The 26,386-nt window shown below is 39.0% G+C and overlaps 1 protein-coding gene across 3 annotated transcripts in view; it reads right to left on the bottom strand.

Annotated features, from left to right (window-relative positions):
* Positions 1-26,386, bottom strand: part of LOC126918344 (uncharacterized) — a 79,807-nt gene that overhangs the window by 9,748 nt on the left and 43,673 nt on the right. For all 3 annotated transcript variants that reach the window (XM_050726145.1, XM_050726143.1, XM_050726144.1), the window contains one exon: positions 5,779-6,099. In XM_050726145.1, the coding sequence (XP_050582102.1) occupies positions 5,779-6,091 (313 nt within the window). In that variant the 5' untranslated portion in view covers positions 6,092-6,099. The remainder of the gene's footprint in view (positions 1-5,778; positions 6,100-26,386) is intronic.

The raw sequence follows: 26,386 nt of genomic DNA, 5'->3' as shown, positions 1-26,386 counted from the left end.
TAAGACATTGAAGTTTATGAGATCGAAATTATACGCTACTTACGTAATTTACATTCATTTATATTAATATCATTAAGAAAACCTTGCTGTTTACTTTAAACAGCCAATAATATAAAAAAGCAAAACGTAACTATGTTTTAGATAACCTTTTCAATCTTCCATTACAAAGTATCAGTACAGGTTAATCATATTCCGTTATAACAAGCTTTTTCTTAATAATAATTTGCCGAGACTAAATATACTCGCTTTGCATCTGTAGAATAGCTTAAAATCTTTGTATCGCAACATGTAACCCCAAGAACGTCTCGCAAGACAAACATTAACAGTCTTTCGCGTGTTATCGTAAAACGTACATAATATAACTATCTTATCTATTATCACTACCACAAGTTACATCTTAATAAAAACCTATCCTCTTTAATTCTGCAGATTGCAACTCTAATTTGAACAACCTATATAACCTTCATTTTCACATTTTCTAAAACAATTCCACTTGTAAGAACAAAAACACCTTTGAGTTATCTTATTTAGCCACGAACTTCTATATGGCAGCTAAAATCCAAGGTAAACAATATCTAACGAAAACGAGCCGAAGGAAACGTTGCCGTAGTTAAAAGTAACGTTATTAACGATCTCCCGTGAGATCCTATTTAATCTAACTATTTGAATCTCGGCTATGAAAATAAAGCAAAATTTTTACGAGGGGAAACACATTATGGTCATCGTAACCTTGTTACAAACGCGACTGGTGAATACGGCACTCGTACGGTACACACGTTATCCTCAAAACTCGCGTTCCTGTCCATTAATCCATTGGACACATAATGATAACGCGTTTTAATAAATTAATCGTATCACGTGTATTCTAGTGTATCGCGATAATGACACGGAGAACAGATCCGTTAAATCAACAGCCATTTAACGAGCATTTTCGCGAATAACAAACGAAAGATATCGCAAACGCTCGAGTTCTACTCTCCGACGCTGAGCAACGTTGTTAAGCGTAATTTTTAAAATGACACATACAGACGTATGTCGGTGGTCGTTTAACAGCTTTTTTAAGGATTACCTAAGAACGTACGGTCCTGCCAGAGTCGAAATGGTTAAGACAGTCACGAACCCTACGAAACATTGAAACTTTTCCACTTGGCGACTTCGATATTCCGACACAGTTTATTGTCTTTCAAAAAATCTCAGCCGTGGTTCAAAGTTGTCAGAATCATCGACTCACTCTGCATGCTTCGAACGTATCGTCGAACAAAATATCAAATCGGTTGACTGTTAAGCGAAATCGCGCTTCGTCTCTCTCTCTCTCTCTCTCTCTCTCTCTCTCTCTCTCTCTCTCTCTCTCTCTCTCTCTCTCTCTCTCTCTCCCTCTCTCTCTCTCTCCCTCAGCTGACTGGTATTTAGCTTTTCAAGACGAGTCGAACGAGTGGAAGTTCGCGAGGAAAAAGCTGAACGAAACGCGTCACCGCTAGTCACCGAGGGTACACTGTTTCCAGGGAGGAACAAGAACGGCACTAAGAGCCGACAACGCGTTATAATCAGCACTTTAATTCTAGAAGAAGGCACCGTAACGCGGGCAGACGCGTGGCCTGTTATAAACCGAGGCTCCGACCCGACAAGTAGTTTCACGATGCTTTTTGAAAGCGAGACGCTCGTAAGCGCCTCACTTTTGCTAATTTCCGAAGTATTCGTGAATGCCAAATATCTACCGCTAATGCTTCTCGTGAATTGCTGTCGCGTTAAGCGTCGTTCACATTTTCGTACGTTTGAATTTGTACTGCCCGGTCAATCGTAAGAATCGAAGATGCTAATGTATGGTACAAAAAATGTGATTGCACGATGAACCGATAAGATGTAACTTTGTTGAATATCGTAATCCACGCGGTTGTCTACAACAATCTTTTACTATTCCTCTATTTTCCGGGCGTTAATTATTCAGATATTTTTTACAAAAGAATCTGAACGATACTTTATTTTATAATTCATTACTGTGCACTTTTGTAAATATACGTATTATCAATCTATCACTCTTTTCGCTTCGACCGTTTCATCAATTTATTGCTTTTAACGAAAATTAAATTTTTGACATTAAACATTAAATTATTAAGAGATCATTTCTTAGGAATATCAAATATTCACATATATATACATATTCTTTAACGCATTTTACGTTAACGATGTACAAATAGATCCATTTAACAAACATTTTGAAAGTCCAAAGACACATACAGTGTGAAGAGATCCTTGACCTAACAAGGGTTAACGGGAGCAGGAACCATGTATATTTTAAGGTGGTAAATGAAAAACACGAATGGAAAATTTATTTTCGATCTTGCTAAGTAGTTACGCTATATTCGCGTTCCTTAATCATTTTTAAAAGAACTAGCGGTTAATAGTGAAAAAATAGAACAAAATTTATCGAGCTTAGAGTAGATTTTCCAATAGAAAAGAGTTTGAAAAGGATCGCATTCCAGAGCGAAGAATGTTGCACCTGCAAAGACATCCAGCTGCGCTTAGCTCGTTCTAACGAAGCGAGTGACTCGCACCGCGATTAGTAAAAGGATGCGAAGTTGAAGCGTTAGCGGCTCATCGCCGGCTTTAGAAAGAAGTCAAACCACAGTATCGAACTTCTATACTGCTAGAGCAACAGTACCTCGGGACCCGTTGCCACGAAGCAAAAGACACCGAAGCCATCAGAGCATGCAATTCTGTTCGAGAGCACTTAGATTCGCCACATCAGGAAACGGTGTCCTCTGTGTGTATTGGTCAACAAAGAAACGGACACGTGGCCGTGATACTATCTCTTCCTTGGGGAAATTCTTTTTCCACATTCTCGTTCCAAAAGCTCCTTACACATAAACGATTTTGAGAAATCATCCTTTTTGTCTTATTTCTTTGATCTCGTTTCTTTGAAATTTATGTTATTGTTAATCGTAAGATATCGAGCAGAATAATCTTCCTTCAAAGAGGTAGTAATATCGACAAAGATTTAGCTGAATAATCCACAAACGTAGCTTTTTCTATATGAATAAACCAAATTGCCTAATTCCCATTCCTCTTAAAATCCCAATTCTTTTCCGTAGCGAAATAAATTCTGTTATCTTTAGCGAACTGCAAACGATATAGGTATCTTCATATATAGAAGCAACGAAGAAATGCCCAGTTAAGATGTATTCGCCTGACAGCAGGTCGACCACTCGGCAAAGTGTTAATTTGTTAATTTCGCGTGACGCGTGCACCACAGTGAGATGCTTTAAAGCGGTTGACCCTCGAACTTTCATACACGTATATCATCTCGAACTGTCTTCGTGCGATTTGAATGTGAAAATCGTGGCTCACTCATACCTATTCCACGAACACGAATACAAACACGAACTCGTCTCTTTTTCCCGATGATCGCCACGTCCTGCCACACCGTTCTAGAGCTGGTTAAGGCTCGTTCTGGTTTGAACGTGCGTCGCATGCGACGCTTACCGATTTTGTAAATGAATCGCTTTTGTTGCCGATCGAACCACAGTCCGTACCGTAACGACCAAAAGGGTAACCCACAGTTAACTGTATTCTTTTTTAGCCCGTTATCATGGCGCCCGCGATCGATTACTCGCGTGAAACACGATAACGACCACGATTATCCACGTCATTTAGCGACTCCGTCACACCCCTTCGAGTAGTAGAAACTACCGGGCCAATTAAATTGATTTTAGATCTTCCGATAAAAGTGGAAAAGTCAGGCAACGATACGTGCACCCAATAATGTTGCTTTTATGAAACTTTCACACGTCATTCCGCCGCTTATTTACCAAAGCTAGTTTTTTAATTTCTTGATCGACTATCTAGAATTCTTGGTTACAAATGAAATATCTTAATGCTATTAAGTATAGAAGCAAAAAGATACCTAGAATAATACATTCCACTGTAATTCTATGTGCTAAACCAACTTATATCTTCCATAACCACCGACTGCACATTAATAATTATTTATTCGATGAACATCGAATTATCCAAACTTGTAACGTTCATTGTAACGGACAAGTTTGACAGCATATTCCTGCTGCGTGAGACTACTTTAAACTTGAATTTTTTAAATTAGTCAAAATTATAATACGCGATATGGAAAGCTAACAGTTTCTAATAACGCCGATAAGAAAGATATCAAAAATAGGCACAAATTGAGGAAAATGTAAACCTAGGTAATAGATAGTTCGATACGGTCTATGATTACTGCAGCAGAAAGCAGTAATCTACCTATGATATTAATGTAAAGGAGCTAGAACTAAAATTGCTAGCCAAAGTTACTTTGCACAAGGAAAACGATTGATCCGGATAATTACACAATATCTGTTTTAACAACATGAAAATTTTGTATGTTGAAACCATTAACCTTGCTAGTCTGTTCGAATGCGTCACAATAGATGTAATTTCCGTTCATCTACAAGCATAGTACACGAAATCGCTGTAGAATATTTCCACGTTGGATTTGTACTGTTACTTCGAAACATTAGCTACTGTATTCATACAGAGTATCATATTCTTAGTATTATGATAGTACGTATTATGTTTATTAATTGCACCTGAATGAACTTTAAGTATTCCGCGCATCCTATGGTCGCGCTATAATAATTCATAAATTGCGCAACCGTTGTCCATCGTGATGCAACCTAACCCGCATTCCTCTATGTAATGAACATTTCGCTCCTTGGACACGTGGAGGTCGTGAGATAAGTCGAAAAAATTAAAGATGCCCGCCTAGGTGAAATCGCTCGATCGATGCGGATCGAGGATCGCGAGTCGGATTCGCGGATTCGTGCCTCTCAGGAGGAACAACCCTACGAGTAACTCTACATTTTTCGAAGAAAGATAGCCGAAACGTTTCTTCCATTCATCGCGAGTTTAGAAAGCCGATGAGTGATGACGACATTATGCGTTCCAGACACGTTTCGATGGTTTAAAACGGTGTCATTGCCTGCGACGGTGACAATGAATGAAGATTTTATGTAGTATTCGTTGTGATAGGAGAAAATGGAGAGCCAATGGAGAAATCCTGTAATCTCTTAATACATCGATATAACTTTTGTCAGGAAACTACATGCACGACATTCTTTAAAAACTTACGTCAAAAACGTAAAGCATGATTTATTATAAAATTTAGTAAGACGTTAATAAAAGCTATAAAAGAATGCCTCTCCGGTGCCTCATTTATTTCTTTTTTATTCGTAACATTTTGGAACTATGAGGAAACGTAACAGTCATTAAACGCGTCCTCGATAGCTAAACGCTCGTTAACACGAGAAAACCGATGGCGTTTATTTGTCCTTATGGATAATTATGAACTTCTGACTTCGTTAAATGTATTGTAAATCACGTCATTGACTACTTGTACCCAGTCGTCAACGTGAACCATAATTTGTTTGATTGCTGACAAAATTACAGCGTCGATTTCGCTACGATGTTCATGCCTAAGATTGTTCGCAATTACAACACCGAAAAAAAGAGTGAAATAAGTCGAAACCTACAACGATAGATACGCTGGTTGCCGCGAGATACTCAATAAATACAAAATGACAAGGAATATGTATTGTTAAAAATGATCGATCTTGCTTCTCATGTAACCTACGTAGCCTTTGAAATTTTTTACGCCACCTCATTTCACATATCGTTATGCATTTCATAAGGAAAAGCGAATACTTTTTACTGCAATTTATCTCTGTCAATAGCAAATTTTTCTATTTTACCCTAACTTTGTTCGTTTTATTATCGTACGGAAATATTTACCACGCTGTTTCTCGGGCTCGTGTTCGACGATGAACGCAGGAACGGCCGTGACCATTTGATAATCGGCCTCGGCGACGTCTTGCTCCTGTTCCTGTTTAGTGGCGAGCAATGCTTGCATGGCGCTCGCGTCCCCGCAGCTTCTCCTGGTGTACTTTGTCCTCGAAACCCTCAGCAGGGCGGCTGGGCTGATGCTCTGACAGTTGTCCCGCGGCGTCGACGTCCCCGGTGGCTCGTCCAGGGTCGTCGGGCTCGACAACGAAAGGGCCACGTCGTCGGCACTATGACGCCTTGATTTTGACAACCGCTTAAACATTCTGCCACCTGGAATCCAATCCACATGTTCCTGGGAATTAGTTTCGGTGTGGAATCGATGTAAAATTATACAATTAGGCATATCAGGTATATTTCAATTCATTTCTTCGAAAATTGACACTCTAATTTGAAAAGTTAAATATATTAGGAAACCAATCGGTTCATCTAGTTTTTATCGTAAAACGATAAACGTAGCTCAATCTTTATAGCATTCGATTTGAAGTAACGGTCACGTGTAACGCTTGGCATCGATCGCAGGTCAAATTCCTGTTCATGAACGCGAGCTACTTTGAAATTTAGCTTCCCCCTAAAAACCAACAGTCACGTAAAAACAGCAACAAAGAGGTCGTATTCGTTACAATATACTAGTGAATGCGCTTCGATCCGTAACTTCCCAAGTACGATTTACCGTTCAATCCTCTTGGACGCAGCCAATACATCGCGGTTTTTTGCGATTCGATGGGAGGCAACGATGAACTCGATATAAATCACCGACCGACTCGAATCATAGCGATCAAATTCGTTCGGAAGAATAACGCGCGCGTTATATACGTTCTCGTGTTTCAGAGCGTAATTCACCGAATACTTCAAACGAAAAAAAGAGGAACCTACATGGAAAATAGAAAAACCATAGCCGGAAGAAATAACCGTTTTCTCCAGTAGATGTGTCATACTTTGTTTTTTTCATCGACGTTTGTTCAATCTCTATAACAGGATTTTCCTTTTCTGATCAGAACAAATATTATGGTTGACTGCAATTCGATCGGGGAAATAGCAAGAAGATAGCTAAAAAATGCAAAAAAATAAAATCTAACTCCCGACGTAAATATCGTAGACTACTTTTAAAAATATTACGCGTCGCCAACAATTTGCCATAATTTTCCATGGATACGCGTTTCCGCGGAAATTGAAACCGTAGGAAAAGCGAGATCTAGAAAAGTTCGCTCAACGGGACGATGACACGGAATATACTGAAACTTTTTCCTCGACTTTTTCCTTCGTTTACTTGTTCCATGCCGGCTGTTTCTCTTGTTGGAGCGTGCACCCATGTAAGCTTCGACATACAGCTAGAGAGAGCAAGAACCTATTCAATGCACTTCGAAGGTCGTGTCGAATGCAATGATACAAGCACGAGACCGACACGAAGCTACCAGCAATCTCAGGATTATTAATATTTCGTCGATGTACACTGCTCTAATTGGAGTATCGTAAATGAGGGAATTAAAAGAGAATCTCTCATGAATTCTGTACACGGGTTTCGCACACTTGTGTCTGTAAAATTAACCCCTTTGCGTTTTTTATATATATACGACTTCTTTTATTGAAAAAAGTTAAGTCTATAATAACATTTTAAGCATCTTTTACAAAACTTTAAACAAGAAGTTTCAACAATTCGAATAACTCGAAAGCGATAAAACGCTACTATCGCACTATCTAAACGTCGCTTTTTATTAAATCAGAACGAATGTTTGCAACTCCAACGTTTTTCGATATTGAGGTTTAGCTTAGAAGACTCTATTGAAAGTCTTCCACTTTGACGCAAGAACGAATTCGACGTTCGCCATAACTTGCAATTGCAGCAGATAAGCGAAAAACTCACTGCATTCTTCCGTTATTCTCTCCGAATTCTCTATGTACATATATTCAAACTTCGTCATAAGACCGAAGAATCTATAAAATTGTTCAACCTAAAATTTCATCATTGTGACATGATCGAGTTGGTACTATAACGCAACTACGAAATTACGTTATTAACGTTCGAGTTTATCGTCCGGGTGTTTCTGTTTTACATTAACTTATTAGTGTAGTTTAACCAAGTAAAGTATTTGACAATCGTATCGATGTGGACGATGATAGCCGCACTAGCTGTCGAACTCGGCGAAAACGAGGGAAAAGCGACGGTGAAAAATAGGAGATCGCAGCCGTGGAAACGTTCCGTGTAATAGGGGCATTACGGCGATCGCAAGATATTATTTTCGAACGGCGCGGCGCGGCGGTAGCGCGGCTGCATGGAGAGCAATTAACTTCTCTCCTCGCGGTCGGGTACGAAGGCCGCTCGCTATTATTTATTTTCCTTCACCAAGGTCCTCTGGTTGTACGGTCAGCAGTCTAATGCACAGCCGAGAGACACAAGGCAACGGTCAACGGAACTCCCGGCAGAAAGAGACGAGGCAGAACGTCTTTCTCGGTGTGAACGTCCCGTTCCTGCAACCCTCCCACGCAACCCGCCCCACTCTGCTCTTTTCTCGTTTCCGTTCCCCAGCGTACTGCGGTGTATAATAAACGTTCTTCGATTATTAATCGAGATTTCTCACCTCGCGAACGAGATACCTCACGAACTGGTTTCTATTTATTCTTGACGATTCTTCGAACCAGGTATCTCGTGAGACGAAATTCCATTTTTGTAATATACCAGGAAACTTCCTTATACGGTATAACCAAATAAAGCGACTAAATCTCTAATGAAAGCAGCACGTAATAATAGTTTAAAGTGTCGAAAGGCGGCAGAGAAATTGGCAATTAAACGATTAAGCTCGTCTCGCTATTACCGCGTAAAGAAGAATTCGCGTTTATCGTAGCACGGTTTCCCGTATCCTCCCTCGACTTATGAACTTCCATTTAACCCGGAGCGTACTTTGTGGCCTCCTTCTTACAATTACAGAAGGTACGCATGAAGGGGGCGTTTTCTGCCACCAACTCTCGTAACGTTGGTATTTCTACGCGGTCAATTAGCTCGATGAGCGAGAAGGAAGGATGCGACGGCACTGCGCCGTGCCGTATCGCATCGACCTCCTTATTCTTCTCCCGGTCTTGTCTTGCTCTGGCTCTTCCTTCGTAAATTAAATTTCGTAAATTAAACCGTTTTGCAGTGAAAGTGGCCTGATTTTATCAACAAAGCCAACATTCAGGAAGAGGTCCCTTCAATGTTAACAAGATGCACACCGAGAGGAGATCGTCTACGATCATCGGACATCCGTCATTAGCCGCATTTCCTAGCAAAATAATCTAGGCTTCTTGCTCAACCGTAACGAATGCGATATTGCGCGCGACGCTCATTGACAGCAGTAGGTGTCGAGAGAAGATGCGGATTTGCCGGTTGGATAATAGCTCGATTCATTGGATCGGTCCTTTTGGTAAATGGACGATCGTTGATCTGGAAAAGTAATCGTTTTGCATTGTTTCTTCTTCGTTTATATCGCTTGAAAGAAACAATCAATTTATATTACACGGTGTTTTGTACCATAAGAAATTCTTGATTCAAAGCGGTGATACATAAAAGATGTTAAAAAAAATTAAATTTAAACGCCGTACATTTCGCAAAGCACATAAAGCACGAGAGAGTTTCCTGTAACATCGTTAAAATATGGCTGCAAGGCCCGTCAAAGAGCTATCTGATTCATCCCGACGTTTCATTAAGGAGTACATTATCGATCACAATGTAGATTGCATTTTACGTGATCGCGGGGTGAACCGCTGCCAAGAGTAAAGAGAAAACTCCGAACAACCGCCGTTCCCTCGGTTGCCGTAATGGCCCGGCACTTTCAATTTTCATTTTTCTGCTTTTCAATTATGAACACGCTCGCGTGGTACCGCCGACGAACTGTCGGTTTCAATCCCCTTTCGTTGCCATGTTCGTCGCGGCGATTTCGCGGAGCAACGGCGCGTGCATTCAAAACGTCAGATTCTTCGCTCGCAAACTCCAGCCACGAAATTAATTCATGCGCGGTTTTTTCGTTCCTGTCGACGTGTGTATCGTGTCTGCGACGCGTGAACATCCACGCACTGTAACTTGCGTCGCACAATCGACAGATTGCGTCGCTTCTTTAAGAGGGCCTCCGCGTTTTCAAAAACTTCTGAATCGCGACAAACATACAGTCTGCGGGAAACCAGATGAGACGTAGGTGAAAAAATTTATGAAAATCGAAGCTGATGCCGTTTTTATCCGTTTGTGTAGAAATAATTCAACCGGTTTTAATAATCGGTAAATAAATATGTGAGTCAATAAATTGATAGCTAACAGCGGTATATAGCTATTCCTGCATCTGCGATTTTCATCGACGAAACAATAAAATCGAATCGGGTGAAACGGAATGTCGATGGCTCGAATTGTAATGCAAATAGTCGAAGACCATCTAAAATAGGTGAAGCCGCGGCATTCGGGTTGCACTCGGTCGAACGTCTTACACGCGGCTTAATGGAAAACGATTAGTTCTGCGGAATAAACTGCTACACTGCTTAACGATCGTTGATTATCCATTTAAAGGACGGTTAATCAACCCGTGGAATCTTTATCAAAATCAGTGTATCTTCAATTTAATTAGTCAATTTCAACGGTGATAATAGTTTCCGATAAATGAATTCGATTTTACTCTGTCTATTTAGAATGTAAGTGAAATATCTTTTTATCAGTAGCGTTGAATCGTAGAACTATGCAAGTGCGTTAGAAATAATTGATACGAATTAAGAAAAAATTAATTATTTATTCACCGTATCCTACATAATTTATACTGTTTATATTTCATAATTCCAAATAGTAACGGATACTTTCTTAGTCCACGAAGATTCTTGATTAGATCGCGATAACCCGACTCGTATCGATTAAAAGGCTTCCCCTGTCTCGTAAGAAAGCTCTCTTGAGACTAGTTCTTGTTACGAGCGCGAAGAATCTCTCATTGTTTCGCTTTATATCAGATAGTTCATCGATATTGTTGTGACTAAGGACGTGCATAGTGACATGATTATAAATTTCACTTGAACTGAAGAACCTGATATTTCGAGTAAACACCAATTACTTTCAGAAAGAGCTCACAGATCGCAAATGACAATTACGTATTGTTTTCAATCGCTGTACTATTATGACTTCTAAATTTAAGTTACTTTTGATAAAGTAGACAATTAAATACCGTTTGCTCTTGCTATATTCGGATTTTAGTGCAAATTAGGAAATGAATTTCCATGGAAGGAATACGTGCTATTGACGATGACACTACCACATATACAAATATGGTGCCGTCTATGTATGAGAATGCAAAGGAACATTAATTGAGTAAAGAAATTCAGCAGACATCGAGCAAACGCCATGTAAACACGCATCGCCTCTGCTCCAAACCAATCAAATCTCGACACAGTCTTATCTCTTACAACATTATACTTCATTTCAAGGGTTGGGGCATCTAAAGGAACACCTGAATCAGTATTCTTTATTCCAAAAGTTTTCGACTTTGCGGAGCTTCCTCGAGACAACGATCGTCGATCATCGTTCGACGATGAAGAGAGATCGGCGCATCAAGATCGATTCTTGTATCCCTCGGCAGGCTGCACGTTTGTTTTTTATGGACGCGTCGACGAGTTAAACTCTCGTTCCAACGGGAAAGAAGACGCGTGTCGGACGCCCCGGCCCCCTAATTAACGCGTGCACCAGATAACCGCAAAGAGTCGTTAATTCGCGCGGAAACCACCTGTCAGACACTCGAAGACGCGTTCCTCGTGTCTATTGGTCGACGTGTGACCGGTCTCATCGTGAGATCGCAAGCCACGGAACCGGCAGTGGCCACGAAATCGACATGCCAGATCTTTGGACAGGGCCGAAACCCTTTTTCGACCGGAATACGTCGCGCCAATTATAATTGCATACGACGGTAGGCTTTTAACCGATCGACGCTGTTGCCGGTTTACGGCTGCGATTCTGTCGCTTTAGATTAACATTTTATGACAATATTTGACAGGGTAGATAGCCGACGTTGAAAGTAACTACTTTTGAATTACGTGCTAGCCCAAGCGTTAATTCGTATCTCAATAAAGAAACGGAAAGCTAGAATAAAAGATTCGAATTCCTTTTACTTTTCAAAAAGAGCGGAAGGATATCTATCACGCGAGTACATCTTTTATTCATCGTACAAGATTTAGAAATCATAGTTACGTGCAAGAGAAAGCATGTAACAATTGACTGGCTGTTGACAGAAACCATGCTGGAGAAAGAAGGAAGCTGCATCTTCGCTGAAATATACCGTAGATAACCTACGATTCTTCGTGACTGAAATTACAGTTACGCCTACAATGTCTACTTTAAGCGAAAGTCAGTAGTAACTATTAAAAGCCAATTTACAACGAACGTTGTTAAAACATTTATGGAACATTTCATGGTAAAAAATGAGGGAAAGGATGTACGCGCGAGCTCTCTCGAATATCTTCGCTACTCGTACATCTGTCGTGGCAAACAAAATGGTACCGAGGCCAAGAGCTTTATGTTGTACTAATCCGCGGTATTGATCGTATGTATTGATATTGATATGTATTGATCGTCGCAAATGCGTTTTAGGTGCACTGAAGCAATTATAGGCGACAGAGAACCCGGTTAGATTGCAATTTTCTATTTGTATCGAAGAGAGCGTATCCGTTTTCATCGTTATTAAAAGGGAGCTTTCCTTTTTGGAATTCTGGCGAAAGCCAAAGTACCTTAGAAACGCGGCAAACGTCCGGCCACGATGAAGGGATAAGCCGAATCGGCCGGTTTCGAGCCTCGAGAACGCTTTCGTTAAATATTCATATACGCGGTGCGAATGGACGGAACTAATGGTTAAGAATGATGAATGACGATGCGAGTTGTGAAATGGAAAATGAAAATTTCTCGGCTATCCTCCTCTTCCCCTCTCTCGCTAGACATGTTCAACAATCGCCGGCTCACGAGAAATTATATCGTTCTCACTCGAAAGAGAACGGTAGGGAAGTAATTAAATATTTAAAACCATTTGTAGCCTTTTTGGATGTGTCGCACATTGCGTTCGGAAATTTCTAGACCTACCATAAAAAATTATAAGCTCGCAAGATGTTGGAAAGTGATTAGAAAATAGAAAATAGCGGAGTCTGCATTTGCTAATTAGGTATAATAACTCGAGCCTGCGAATATTCTAAAAGTTCGATCACGTAACCTTTAGTGGATTAGAAATCTATTTATTGAAATGCATGGAATTTTTCAAAAATTTGGAGAAAAGGCATTTTACGTGATATTTTTTCTTCAAAACACTGCTTTCATATTTTATTATTTTACATAGATTCGGATCGCTACGTCGCACCACTGTTCGCTTTCCATTAAACGAGAAACGATAGTTAGGAGAAGGAAGATGGAACGATAAAATACGACGTTAATAAAATGTAGGAATTGTGACAGTTAATCGGCAATAAAATTTCTTTCCTAAATGAGATATCGATCATTACTTTTATACTCGGCAGATTAGATTTCACATGTTGCTAATTGACGTTTTATTTTCGAGTGTTTTACGATTTCCTCGCTGTACAGAAAAAAATCACATTAATCAAAACTTTCAAAAGTCACCAAAAGTATCGTTTTATTTGGCCAATTAACCGAGAGTGACCACTTTCGAGTTTTGGATTTATCTCTTGCTTTCGGTCCTACTTCTTTCCTCGCCTCCAATAACATTGGACATAATTTTTCGACACGAGTGAAAATCAACCCATTGTTGCACCGCATCGGTTAGTTTCTGAAACAATGCGTGTAATTAAACCACCTTTTCCACTAGAGAGTGAACTTTCGCGCGACTTAAATCGGAATAAGTAAGTTTAATTCGTGTTATATATTAAATAATTGGTTTAATCAAGATAAAATATTTAATTTCTCTATTGGGCGTAAGAATATCTTTTGTTAAGAATTCTTGTAAATAATGTTCTGAGAACTTTGTATATCTAAATTAAACGAGACGTTTCTTCTTTCCTGCTACCTGAAATGCAATTCTAAGCATTCTCGTCGTTAATTTATAATGATAAATTGTCCCGTTTCATCAAGAAAGCTAGGTACACCAAGGTATGAATCTCGAAAACCGCCAATCGATTGATGGGATGAAAAATGACTTTTTTCTGTCTAGACTCATCGCCATTAAGAACGCCATCAATCAATATACGAAGGGAAAAAATTTTTCTCTGACTAGTTACGTAAACCAGAAATTTTCTTCTCGGTTTCTGCTGATTTCTCCATACGCTATTGATACCTGCACTACTGCTTCTCCCAGTCTTGATAATCATGTCACGATATCTTCGTTACACGGCGTATTGAATACAACTCGCAAAGAAATAGTAACATCACTCATTAATTATACGAGTAAGAAACGCTTTGTACTGCCAAATCTGAACCACCCTATTAAACGAACAGTATTGGAATCGGCGTATAAGCAAACGGTACCTACACATCTATATCTCATACAGGTATATCGCGTAGAAGTTAACAGCGATTTCAAAACGCTCGCTTCCGAGGACCAAGGTCTCCTCTCGATTGACCGAGAAACGCGCATAAAATTTTTCAACAAGCAACACCTAACCATCATCCTCGATCAGGTTACGCCGGACCGCAGACCAAACTCGAATTTAGCTTTATCGAGGCGCACCGATAAAACCACGAAGCCCGAGAACATCAGCGACAACAATTAAAATTAAGATTAAAAGAAAAGAAGACACAGATGGGTCGGGTCTCGAGTTTGAGGACGAACTACCAAACTTACGAAGAAACTTACGAGACGCACTACGCTTCAGGCTGGAGAAAGTCCTTGCGGTGGCTCCCACTGCTGTGCGACTGCAATGCACCATCGTGCCATCGGGGGAATATTATTACACGATTTCACGTAACGCACGTGCCGAGTCAACTGACACGAGAACACGTATATACCCGCGCGAGCTGACAACCAGCCTTTGGAGAAGAGAGATCATTGTCAGAGAAGTGGGTGCCGTACGCGCCTCGTAGGGGATCAATCACATTCAGACGCGTCCCAGGCCAGATGAGATCGGAAGAGAACGGATCGCTTCCAAGTTCGAACGCTTGATTTACCACTCTGACTTCGTGATCGAGGAGCATCGCTTCCGGGATCATCGCGGAAGAGATCTAACGTGGACTACAAATACGACTAATCCTTGTCGTTAGAAACGATGACAGAATTAAATTCTATTTAAATACACCTATGAAGCAAGTTTATATGTACACATGCTTATTTCAAAATTCCTTTCGTTTCACGCAATAACAATAAAGAAATCCTAATAGCGTAACGTGTTTAACTCGAACCAGGTTTCTAATGGGGAGAAATCTCGCGCCACGGAAATTCTTTCGATTTTTCCAGTTTTTCACGTAATACTTGACGAAAAATTCGCCAAAAATTTTACTCGTCTTTAAAATCGCCAGCATAATAACTAGGTTCATAGAACGGCAAAGATGCTGCTCCGTGGTTGACCCGAACGAGAAATTTCTAAACATAGGAGAAACCTAACGAGATTTTATCGCGGAAGTTCAATCCTTTATTCCAAGTGGATGTTAAGTAGAACGTCATCGAATTTCTATCCTGCTCGGGTGCTCGTATAACCGTCTATGTAATCATCTTTCTCCAAGGAGATGCTTTTACGCGGGAAAATTGCAGCCTGCATTGTAAAAGTGTATACAGGGTAGCTTCGAAGTTTGCGCGCAAGATTAACATTCAAATATACATAATACTTATCGTTAAACGCATTTTGAAACGCGTGTCTAATTGATTGGCAAAAATAAAACAGAAATAAAATAGTAGATATACTTTTAAATGAAAAACAATTCGCATTTTCAATAGCTAAAAAATAATATGTGTCATAGTATGAAACGTCCTATATGTCTTTAAATACTGCGTGTCAAGATAAATAGTTTAACGCGGAATTCGCTTATATCATATTTATCCTCTTCAATCTCAATTTACGCAACATATTTAGAAATTCTTCCACATGCCGCAGATTTATCTTAACACCTTGGGACTGACTACATATTTGCAATAACTTTGTAGAATGCGGTCTAAACAGGGCTGTCAGTTTTCCACGTGCCGCTTTTAAAATATCATTAGCAGATAAGGATTTTTCTCTGCTACAGCGGAGTGTAGAAATTTGTATCGGCTCGAACGCGGAACTAATCGAACTTTCCATTTGTCCGATCGATAAGAATGGCATAGAAGGAGCGAATAATATCTATTTCGTCGCTAACCTATCGGCAATTTCTGTTATCTGCGTTTCTCGCGTGATATATCACTCCTATTCGAAAAACTCTTTCTAACCGAAACGTATATCTATCCTGGTTAATTACGTTTAATTGATCGATCTGTTTTCCTTTATCTACGAGGAAGTTTCACGGATGTTGAAATACCCGTGATACTTAAGCGGAACGCTCGCTAAACACGGCGAACAACGCATTTCTATTTTCACTCTTTCGCTCTTTCGAACAGAGCTACTCCACTTCTGCGAACAACGATTATGAAGTAACGTTAAACACAATTTTTTAGATCTATTCTCAGTCGGGCCGTTTTAGTTTTACTAACTCTATACAAGTAAATAAGGAGAACGTTAGTCCGCTTGCTATATTAATGCGGCAATTATCGCAATCGCTCTATCATTAATAGCTGGATGTAGGTAAGTAATACGAAATTCCATTCTTGTCTATAAATTGCGAGTAAATTTTTTCTTCAAAGCGTAATGGTTTTTGTCATAATTCAGAAATACGTATACTTAACAATTTGAACCTTCAATCTTTTCAACGACAACTACATGTGAGATATTTATCTCGTATCGAGTAATAATCACGCACAAAACGCGGCATACGTTTATTTACAGTCATCATTTTTCCGTACCAATGACGCGTGGCAGACACGTTCTTCATCCTTTCACTCGTGTAAATCGATCGGCTCTGCATTCTCGCTAAATCTTTTAGAATCCACGTTCGAAGCATACATCGTGTACAATTGCATGCATCTAGGAAATATTCGACCTTGCATTTTTCTACCACTCGTCCTTCTGGTAATCTGTGAAAGAATCTTGATTAACCTACGTTTCTTGAACGATGGATTATCTTATTTTTTTTTTCAATTTTTTAACACAATTGTTAGTACGAGAGAATCTGCGAGAACTTTTGCTGCTTCGATTAAAAATATCTCTAGGTACTCTTATATTCCGGTTGATGATTAAAGACACGGAACGTTAAGATCTGCGATACATAAAATCGAAAAATGATCCAAGAAGTTAAACTTTAGAGCCCATACTCGAGATGAAAGTCCGCGATGCGAAAAAGAGAGCAGCCTCGGATCTCGATTGTCACAAGCATTAAATCGAAACGAATATTCACACCAGAATCCAGAATAATGATTTCGATGGCTATCGAGGTACAATGAGTCTGTGCAATTTTACGCAGATGCGGGATAAGCAAGCATCAATTATCATTAACGTTAATTCGAAATTAACGTTGACCATAGCGAGAAATGATCGTTCTTGGCCGTTTGAGACCACACGAAGAAACTCTGTCATTTCGCATAAATACAAATCTGCCCATTAATTGTCGTTGCTATAAATTATAGTATTATAAATTCGGCCTTTTGATCGTCAATTTGAACGCTATTCTCGCAGGCACAGAAGATATTTCTTCTTTGATGCTTCAACCGTGGCGCGACAGTCTGCGTGAACGCCCCTTTACATTCAATTACTCGTTAACATGAATTCCACACAGCTGAGAAATGAAATAGCGTTGGTCACGGTGTTTCTAATCGCTCTTCGCTCGGGAAGCTTGCTCGAATGTTTGCTCGTCTAGCCTTGTAGGTGTTTCATCGGTTACCGGTATAGTCACCCATTGCTTCCGTCGATTTTGTACACGTACTTCTTCACTTCCTTTCTAAGGGCTATATTAATTACAGTGATAGCACTTCAACGTTGAACACGTGTTATAACATAGGGCAATAAGAATATTTGTTTTTGTTTTTCATTAATGTCCGTTTTCTTTATTCTGGATACTACAATAGATACGCAGTTACAAGCATAGCAAGTAAAATATTCTTCTTAATGGAAACTTTGCTATTTTCATATCATAAATTAAACACACATTTATGATACACACTTTTTTACTGTATTATCTTATTCACAAACAACCGCATATTTCCTTACGATTGCCAAACAATTTACAACCACATTTTTTATGCTAGATATTTATTCATCCCTATCATGCAGTAAGATAGAACGCTGTTATTTCTTTGGGCGTCAAGTTCTTTCGATCTCGATTCTTAGAACACATCCATCGACTACTTGGGAAAATAACGCGGGCGATCCAATCGCGTAGCAATTTGCACGTGAGCGTTCAATAGACACGTCGATGTTGGTATGCGCTTTGTGGGCTGAGATTCAGACGCATTCCTTGCACAACCAGTAATTTAAGCAGCAGCCGATTGATATAATGCGACAGACGTAATGTACCAGGAATCAATCGTGAGTGTCAACGAGTAACCACGCTCTCTTAGAATGTCACGTTCGACTGAAAAAAAATCCTATCGTCAAAGGATGCAAGTAATTTCAATTCGCACGAGCGCTGATGTTCCGCACGTTACTTCCGATACCTGTGCATCTTTTGCAATACTTGCGTTTCTAGATATTTATTTGGGAAATGTTTCTGCACGTTCTCGTTTGTCGTTACATTCTGTAGGATATGGCGAATGAGGATAGAATTAAAAATAAAAATTAGCAATGGAAATAACATCGACAAGATATAATTCCCTATAACTGTAATTCTGTAACCTAATTCACCCACTACGATAACTTTCTCCTTATCAGCGATTTACATACTTTTAATTCAGTTTACGTATTTCGGTATTTCTTATCGTAATCTTAATTCAATTCCTTGCACTCGATAGATCTTAATGCGGCATCCATCAAATATGTTCCCGTCTCAAGTTTGACTCGATTCACAATATCTGTGCCATATCTCCTTACAAAGCTAATTGAATTCACCCATTACAAATACTTTCTTTTTAACCAAGATCTTTATATCTCTATAATCCAATCCATGAGTCATAATGTTTCTTGGTTTCGAATCAATTCTCTGGACTATATATGTCTTGGTACAGCTTTAATCGAATTTACGATACTCAAATCTTTTAACACACTTCGGACTACTTGTTTCTACCTCTCAAAGTCAGGACAACACCCCTTTTATCCACTATTTTTCTTTTCATCTATTTCAATGTCTCTTGTCCCAATTGTCCGATCCGATAGACCGTATTACGCTCGCGATACTTCGACATAGGATTCGATCAACTTCTCGTTTCTATCTCGACTCGAGTCATGCGACCCACCGTCTCTTTCGATTCGATGCTACTATATTCTACTCTACTCTACTCTACTATAACAAGTAATTCGAGAGCTTCGCGTTCGCGACATTTTTACACGCGTCACAACATCGTAGCTGGTACGTAAGTGTGAACGAGCTGCGGCCACGTTATTACACAGGTAATACACCTGTTACCATACGCGTTGCGTAAGCCTCTTCAGAGGCGAACCCTCGGCTCAAACTGGCCACAAGAATTCCGAGTACTTTCACTCGACTTGCTTGTCGGTGAAGAGGTGTCGCGCACCATACATACGCACAACTGCCGTCGTTCGACAGCGTACGGAGAAGGTGAAACATTTGTTGCATACTTTCCAGCCAACCGGTAAAATTCGAGCGAAATTAATTCTGAAAAATTGATGGTTCGTTGCACGATCAATGAGAGTCCAACTCGGAGCGCTATATCCATTATACGCCACGCTCATTCGCCAGCCCGTTCGTTAGGTAATTTAGAAATTAACGTTGTTTCCCTCGACCGTCCTACGCGTGCTATGGATTCGCTGGAATGTAAACGGAGTTTGCGCGACCGACTAATTTTCGATAAAAACGATAACTCATTTTGTACTGAAAAAACTAATATTTTGTTCTAGTGGTTCTTTTCTTTTTTGGTACCAAGAAAAAGGAATCTTTTATTTTTTTTAATATATCACTTTATAATCTACTTTATTGCTCTATGATAGCCCTAGTCTATTAACAGAATTCTATTCTAGATTAAAGTTATGCCAAACAAATAATAAATCGTTTGTACATGAAATTGTACATTAAATGACTCATGTAACCGAGTCAAGCAAGAGTAAAACAACTGACACGGTTTCAACCGAAGCCCGAAGGAACGATAAAAAGGATAGATAGTATGTTTATTGACACAAGCTAAGCAATATCTCGAAGCGTAAATCGGTGGATAATACAACGATTTAAAAAAGGAAAGAAAATTTATACGTGATAGGATGCGGAACTATATGAGCAATCTAAGTCTATCATATTCAGCTACAAATTATCAGACAATTCGTCTGTATACACAATATGCTAAATCACGATCAGGAAATTGCATGATCGATCGCAAACAGAAATCCGCAAAACAGATATAATTTATTTCAGGCGTTCACGATATTGTTAACCATGCCACGATGATTACTAGTATTATGTTTACGTATTTGTTACAACTTCGTCTTCTATTTTATTTTATCATCCGTTAGTTATCGAAATGTATCGAATTAACGAAATAGTCATCCGATGTTCTTAGAAAGTTCATTTCCACAAATAAATTCACAAGAATTTTCTTAACTGTAATAAAATCTCTAATTTAGCATTGAATGCTGCTCCTTCGAAACCTATCGATCGAGGGAATTTCCTCGAAGACACCGTAAGTGGTAATTTACTTACAGCAACGATTTCCAATTAACTCGCTGCTTTCCGTCGCATTGCTATACTCTCCAGTTACGCCTTTATTATTTCGAACAAAAAAAAAACACGTTCAACTCCGCATTCTAGTACATTGGAGCCGCTTCGACTCTTTACGTTTCCCCTATTGAACATGACATAACGTACTACGAAGTTTCTTCAGCTTTCCCCGACCCTCGTCAAAAGGCTGCGCCATGTCTGTAATTTTCGATATTACACGCTACGGAGTTCGAGGCACAGATGTTCCACCGAACGTCCAACCACTATTTACATAATACGTTTTCTGTATTAAAACATTCGCCTGTCCAGTTGTGTCCGAACGAAAAATTTTTTATGACTGATGTTGCAAATTTGGTTTAAAAAGAGACGAAAATATTCTGAGGAAGCTGTTCGACTTAGATGATCTTTTACTTTTCGCTGACTCTTCAAAAATAACGCATGGGTACTGTATAAAATTGTTCGCCAAGTTTGCAGCTCCCTATTTTATATTTTTCTCTCTATCCCACAGCGATATCTTTCTGAAATATCGTTCCATTGTACGATTCCAAGATAGTTCCAAGTCCGAATTAATTGCAACCGGTAACAAAATCTCATAGCGACAGAAAGTACACAAAACTGTATAAAATATTTGTGAACGAAGAAAGGGTTCCTTATCAATATTTCGTTTGCACGATTGAAATTCTCCACTCATCAGGTTCTTCCGCTGACCTATATTTCAATAAGACACAAATTGTTTAACTTCTTCCAAATTCTACGCGTCTGGCTGCTGCACTGATTACGTAAAATTCTTTTTGAAAGAAAATTAATGAAACATTTACTTCACATCATATAAGTGCAAATTCGATCGAAAGTTCATGTGTAATACTATATAATAAATCTAACTCGGTCCGAAATAGAAGAAAGTTCCAAAGCTTCATTAGCTTTGAGTTGCACATTTGTCGATCTTTGCCAATCTACTCTCTTAAGCCAACTACCCTCAAGCTTCTATCTCAGCCAGCAGAAAAAACTCGTATTAATCTCTCCTTGAAACTAAAAATCCGCCACGAATTTCATCATATTTACCAGCAGTAGGCAGTTCGACCGTGAATCGAATTCGTATTACGACACAACATGATTTTCCTTTCGCCTGGAATTACGCACAATCTGTGAAGCTACTACGAATTGAGAGAACTCGCACGCGACGAGATTGTCCAAGTATACGAAGTGGAAAAAAATATTCAACGGGTTACAGCTTCGGATGTAAAACTACCTCTTTGAATTTATAGAAATTTGTTCCCTCTTTATTAACTTGTGACGCTACGATACCGTTTAGGAGTAGAAATAGCTTGCTAGGAAATTATCTTGAGTTTAGAGAATCTGTGTTAATTTTCTTTTCATTTTTACGTACATTATCTCACGAAAAAGTTCGAAAGGAGACACGTGTCGCAAATTCACCATTTACTTGCAATAAAATGCTTTCCCCTGAAAACTACGTCCATTGCCTTTTTTACAATCTCCATTCGTAGCTTAGAGAATCTTTCTTACACAGATCGAGGCAATAAAATCTTGAATCATACATGAAGGCACGTGCATTTACTTTCGCGTGTTAAAACCCTCGATTGTACGTTTATAGCTTTAATCGTCGGCTAATTATTTCAAATTTCGTAATGACTGAATTTGTAATCGAGATTGTTGCGCGACGTTCATTTTAGCCTGTGTATTCCAGCCTATGTAATATTCAAAAGAAAAGATGGTTTCAAACGTCGCTACATTTTCAAAGAAATTGCGAAAGAATATTAAATCATAGATGGGTTAAGACAAATAAATTCCATTAAAAAGTTAGTAGCAAAATTCTTTGGAAATGCGTGAGATGAAGTGTTTAAAGTTTAATAGAATGTTTTTTTATGACGTGTAATTCAATTTAGCATTGGATGTCCTTTTTTCCATTTAAATTGTACGAATCGATTCTATTGTCTTGAGAACGTAGAACAGAAATTGCCAGTGATTTTGCAATACGATTCCTGCAATTACCAATGATTTCTTTTTATCGAATGTACGATGCTGCTGCAATGTTGCAATCTCTACATCATTCATCTAAGTTTTTTTCGCAAACAGCCAATGCGATATTTCAACATAACTACTGGAACGATATAAGGCTGATATTCCTTACAATCAAACTGATAAATTAGAGAAATTAAAATGATTACTTTCGATAATACTTGAAACGAATATTTTCTTTCAAAATTTGAAGGAAACAAAATAATTTAAGGTATTAATTAAAGCAATTAAGATAACTCTGGAAGATATCAAACAATTAAAGGAGAAGCAGGAAAAGCATTTGTTCCTGAGATGCACCGGATGTACACGCGATCCCTGCTTGATCGGGCACGAACTCGGTTTTTCAGAAACGCCACGAGTCTAGCGGGGCTAATTCAGTTTCGCTCGGCTCTAATCACGTTTGGCCGGTTAATCGCTCGAAAATCACAGTGCGCTCCGACGTGAGAGAAACGGGCCGACCTAACGCGGCCTGTAAACTTTAAACGCCAACTTAATTCCTAGAGAACCGGCTGTAATTAGACGGTTGAGTTGACTTTTTGCCCCGGGAACACGTGAAACGCCGCTCCAAAGCGATGAGGTCTCTTTGCTTTATGAAGAAGCTTCGTTAAAAGTTTAACTCAAGCTTAGCCTTTTGTTCGTTTCACTTTAACGCAGTTTCGTGGAATAATGTATCTTTCAAAGTAATTCGCAGGTTGCTGCTATTATTTTATGTTTGGGGTTGTTTGGTTAATTTCATGACTGTGCTTTTAACGTATTTAAGATAAAAAAAAAAGAGCGCGTGCGTTCAAATATGGAATTCAAATTGGAAAATAGAAGGGAATAGAAATAGAAAAACATATATATGAGAAAAATGCAATATACGTGTCATTTTCAAATATTAAATTTCTCAGTCTTTGAAATCTCTCCTCCTCTTTCGTCTTGAATTCATAATTATAGGAGTCACCGTTAGTGATTCCGAAAATTATGTTACGTGGAATGTTGTCTGGAATTTTCTTTTATTGCCATCAAACATTTTAGTCATCGATGTAATTCCACGTTCGACGAAACGGTGAATAAACATAAAACAACCCCACGCTACTGTACACGTCGAGAACCAATGCGTAAAATTTAAACGAACATTATCGTTACAAGTCTGGTTTCTTGTAACACGCAGAAAACAGCAAGCCAATACCACTTGCATGGTAGAAAATTCTAAACTACTGATACAACCCGTTTTAATTCATTTTATAGAGGCATAACTAAGAGGACTATTCAGATTGTTATGAAATGAAAAATTCCAATGGAATCTTATACCCAACTTGTACAATTAAAATAACGAATACAGATCTTCTAAAAAATTTAAGTTAGTTACAAATCATAAAAATATCAATCTTGAAAAATACGATATAATGCAGCTAACAACTATCGCTGTGATAATTTGATCCTGTCACTGTCATTTCTTACAACAATATCACATATCATACATCATTACCATTCTGCTATTATTTCACACTGTATATCACCAAATGCAATTGAAATATACAATTAAATGAAATATACGATAAAAAGATGTTACGCGATACTACTAAATCCTCTTACAAATTTTCACCTCAAAGGATTTCAAATAGAAAAGCACGTCGCAACATTTTTAACCGCTCTCGAAGTTCATTACTCCAAGAATCGACCATAACATTTTCCGGGAAGAATCTCTATGATGACCTCCTGAATCTCTAATCCCATTTCCAAAGGTTTCTATCTTCCTTTGCCCGTTCACCTGTTAGCGACACTACACACGCGATAGCATGAGAGAGTCTCTTTGAAGCCATGAAAACCTCGGCTCTTTCCGCTCTCTCAAGTTCGATGGAGGAGCAGCACAGCCGTAAATAAATAATAGAATTTAGCCAATGAAAGCGGCTCAACGTCGTTGAAATAGGTCCGAGCACTGACCTCACGAGCTTCGATCCGTCGCAAGTCCACGCTTAATTGAACTTCCCTGTGTGCATATACGTACATCAGCACTAGTATCTACATATATAAATGAGTATGCATTCGCACCCACGTGCAATTTTAATCTGTGCACGTGCCTGTATTCAGCGCCGTACGCATGCCGCTAACGCGAAAATATCGAGATACGATTCCGTTTCTCTCTCGCCACGAGGAAGAAGAAGCCGTTCCAAATTAAAATTCGAGTCGCGTCTTTCGATATACGCAAGTATATAACGAGGTAACAATTTGTTAGTACTCGTCTCAGCGGTGTGCGAGGATAGTTGCTTCCGGAAACATAAGCTCGATCGGGCTTTTTCATTCATCCGTTTATCATAGCGCTCTTTTGCGTTTGATATAGTATGTACGACTCATGGAATATCTAAACAAGCCGGAAATTCAGACTGAATCACGAGATATCTTGAGTCTGTATGTTGTTAGTAGGTGTATAAGCTTCGCCCGAGGAATATCCGACTATTGTATTTAATATTAAAATAAAAGACGATATACACAGGGCAACAACCTCTTAAACCTTTTGAACGTATATCTCTCGAGATCTTTAATTTCGTTTTAATTAAGATTAAATGTGAAAAAAGAAATAATTTGTCGAGATATGTTAAAACACCTGCAGTAATTTGATAACTTCTAATTAGCGTACTCCTCGGTTTTCATAGATTCTTTCTCGCGGTAAACGATAGTTCTACAATACTTAATAAGGCGCAAACGAAATGTTTCACACTATGTTACTGTAAACGCACGACACTCGTTCAGAAAGCATCGACACGAAAAAATCTTTCTAATTAACGTAAATGAAGTAATCTGCTCGAATATTTCCAGACTTCGACGCGTGTTCGACAACTGTTAATTAGTCGAGTTTTCTATGCGATCAGCGCTCTCGTATCATGGCGACGTAGGAAACCAAATTTACATTGATTTCTCAAACGATGCTTTTTCCGAAAATAAATTACGAATATTTATATTTTTACGGACTTCATACTAGCATCGATAAAGGGCCGAGAGTTGATAACTAATTTGGGAGTGATTAGGTTAATTTCTCTGCAACGTCTACGAGTCACGATAATTAACGTTTTCGATCTAAATTCAGCATTATTCTGCAATAACCAACACGCCATTTCCATCCTAAATGTCGCATCACATCAATTAACTCGCTAATACGGACATCAGCGGACGTAGTGTCGTTGACGCGAAAGTTAATCCAATTTTCGATCACAAATGTCTTTTGATTATTAACGAATTGAACCGTATAATCAGCGTAAGAATCGGATATTAAAACGGAACACGCCGAACCCGTCGGTGTTCCCAATATTAATTTATCAAATTGTATTCGGGAAGCGACATTTATTTTTACCGGCGGCTCTTAAATCGGCTATATACGAAAGAGGAAATTTATAGATCCCTGCGATCGATAAATAATCGGGCTTTTATGTAATTGTGCATAATTCAATGAATGCGAACGTCGAATCATGACTGCGGGAGTTCTTGTACATAAAAATTAACTGCTAGTTTATACGTTTTTCGGTTCACATCTTTCGCGTATGTGAACATAATCACTTACTTACTAAATAAATTAGTGCTTTACGAAGGCATTCGACTACACGCTTGAAAACGAATATTTAAGGAATTTCGAGACCGTGCAAGATATATATATTACGGTTCACGTCGCGTTTCTAGCCCTTTCTCAAACGATTCCGAATCCGAATTTGAAGAAGAAAACAATGATCGTAC

Source organism: Bombus affinis, chromosome 7, assembly GCF_024516045.1.
Source record: "Bombus affinis isolate iyBomAffi1 chromosome 7, iyBomAffi1.2, whole genome shotgun sequence".
NCBI lineage: Eukaryota > Metazoa > Arthropoda > Insecta > Hymenoptera > Apidae > Bombus > Bombus affinis.
The sequence above is the reverse complement of the archived record's forward strand: the minus strand, read 5'-3'. Positions and strand labels throughout refer to the sequence as shown.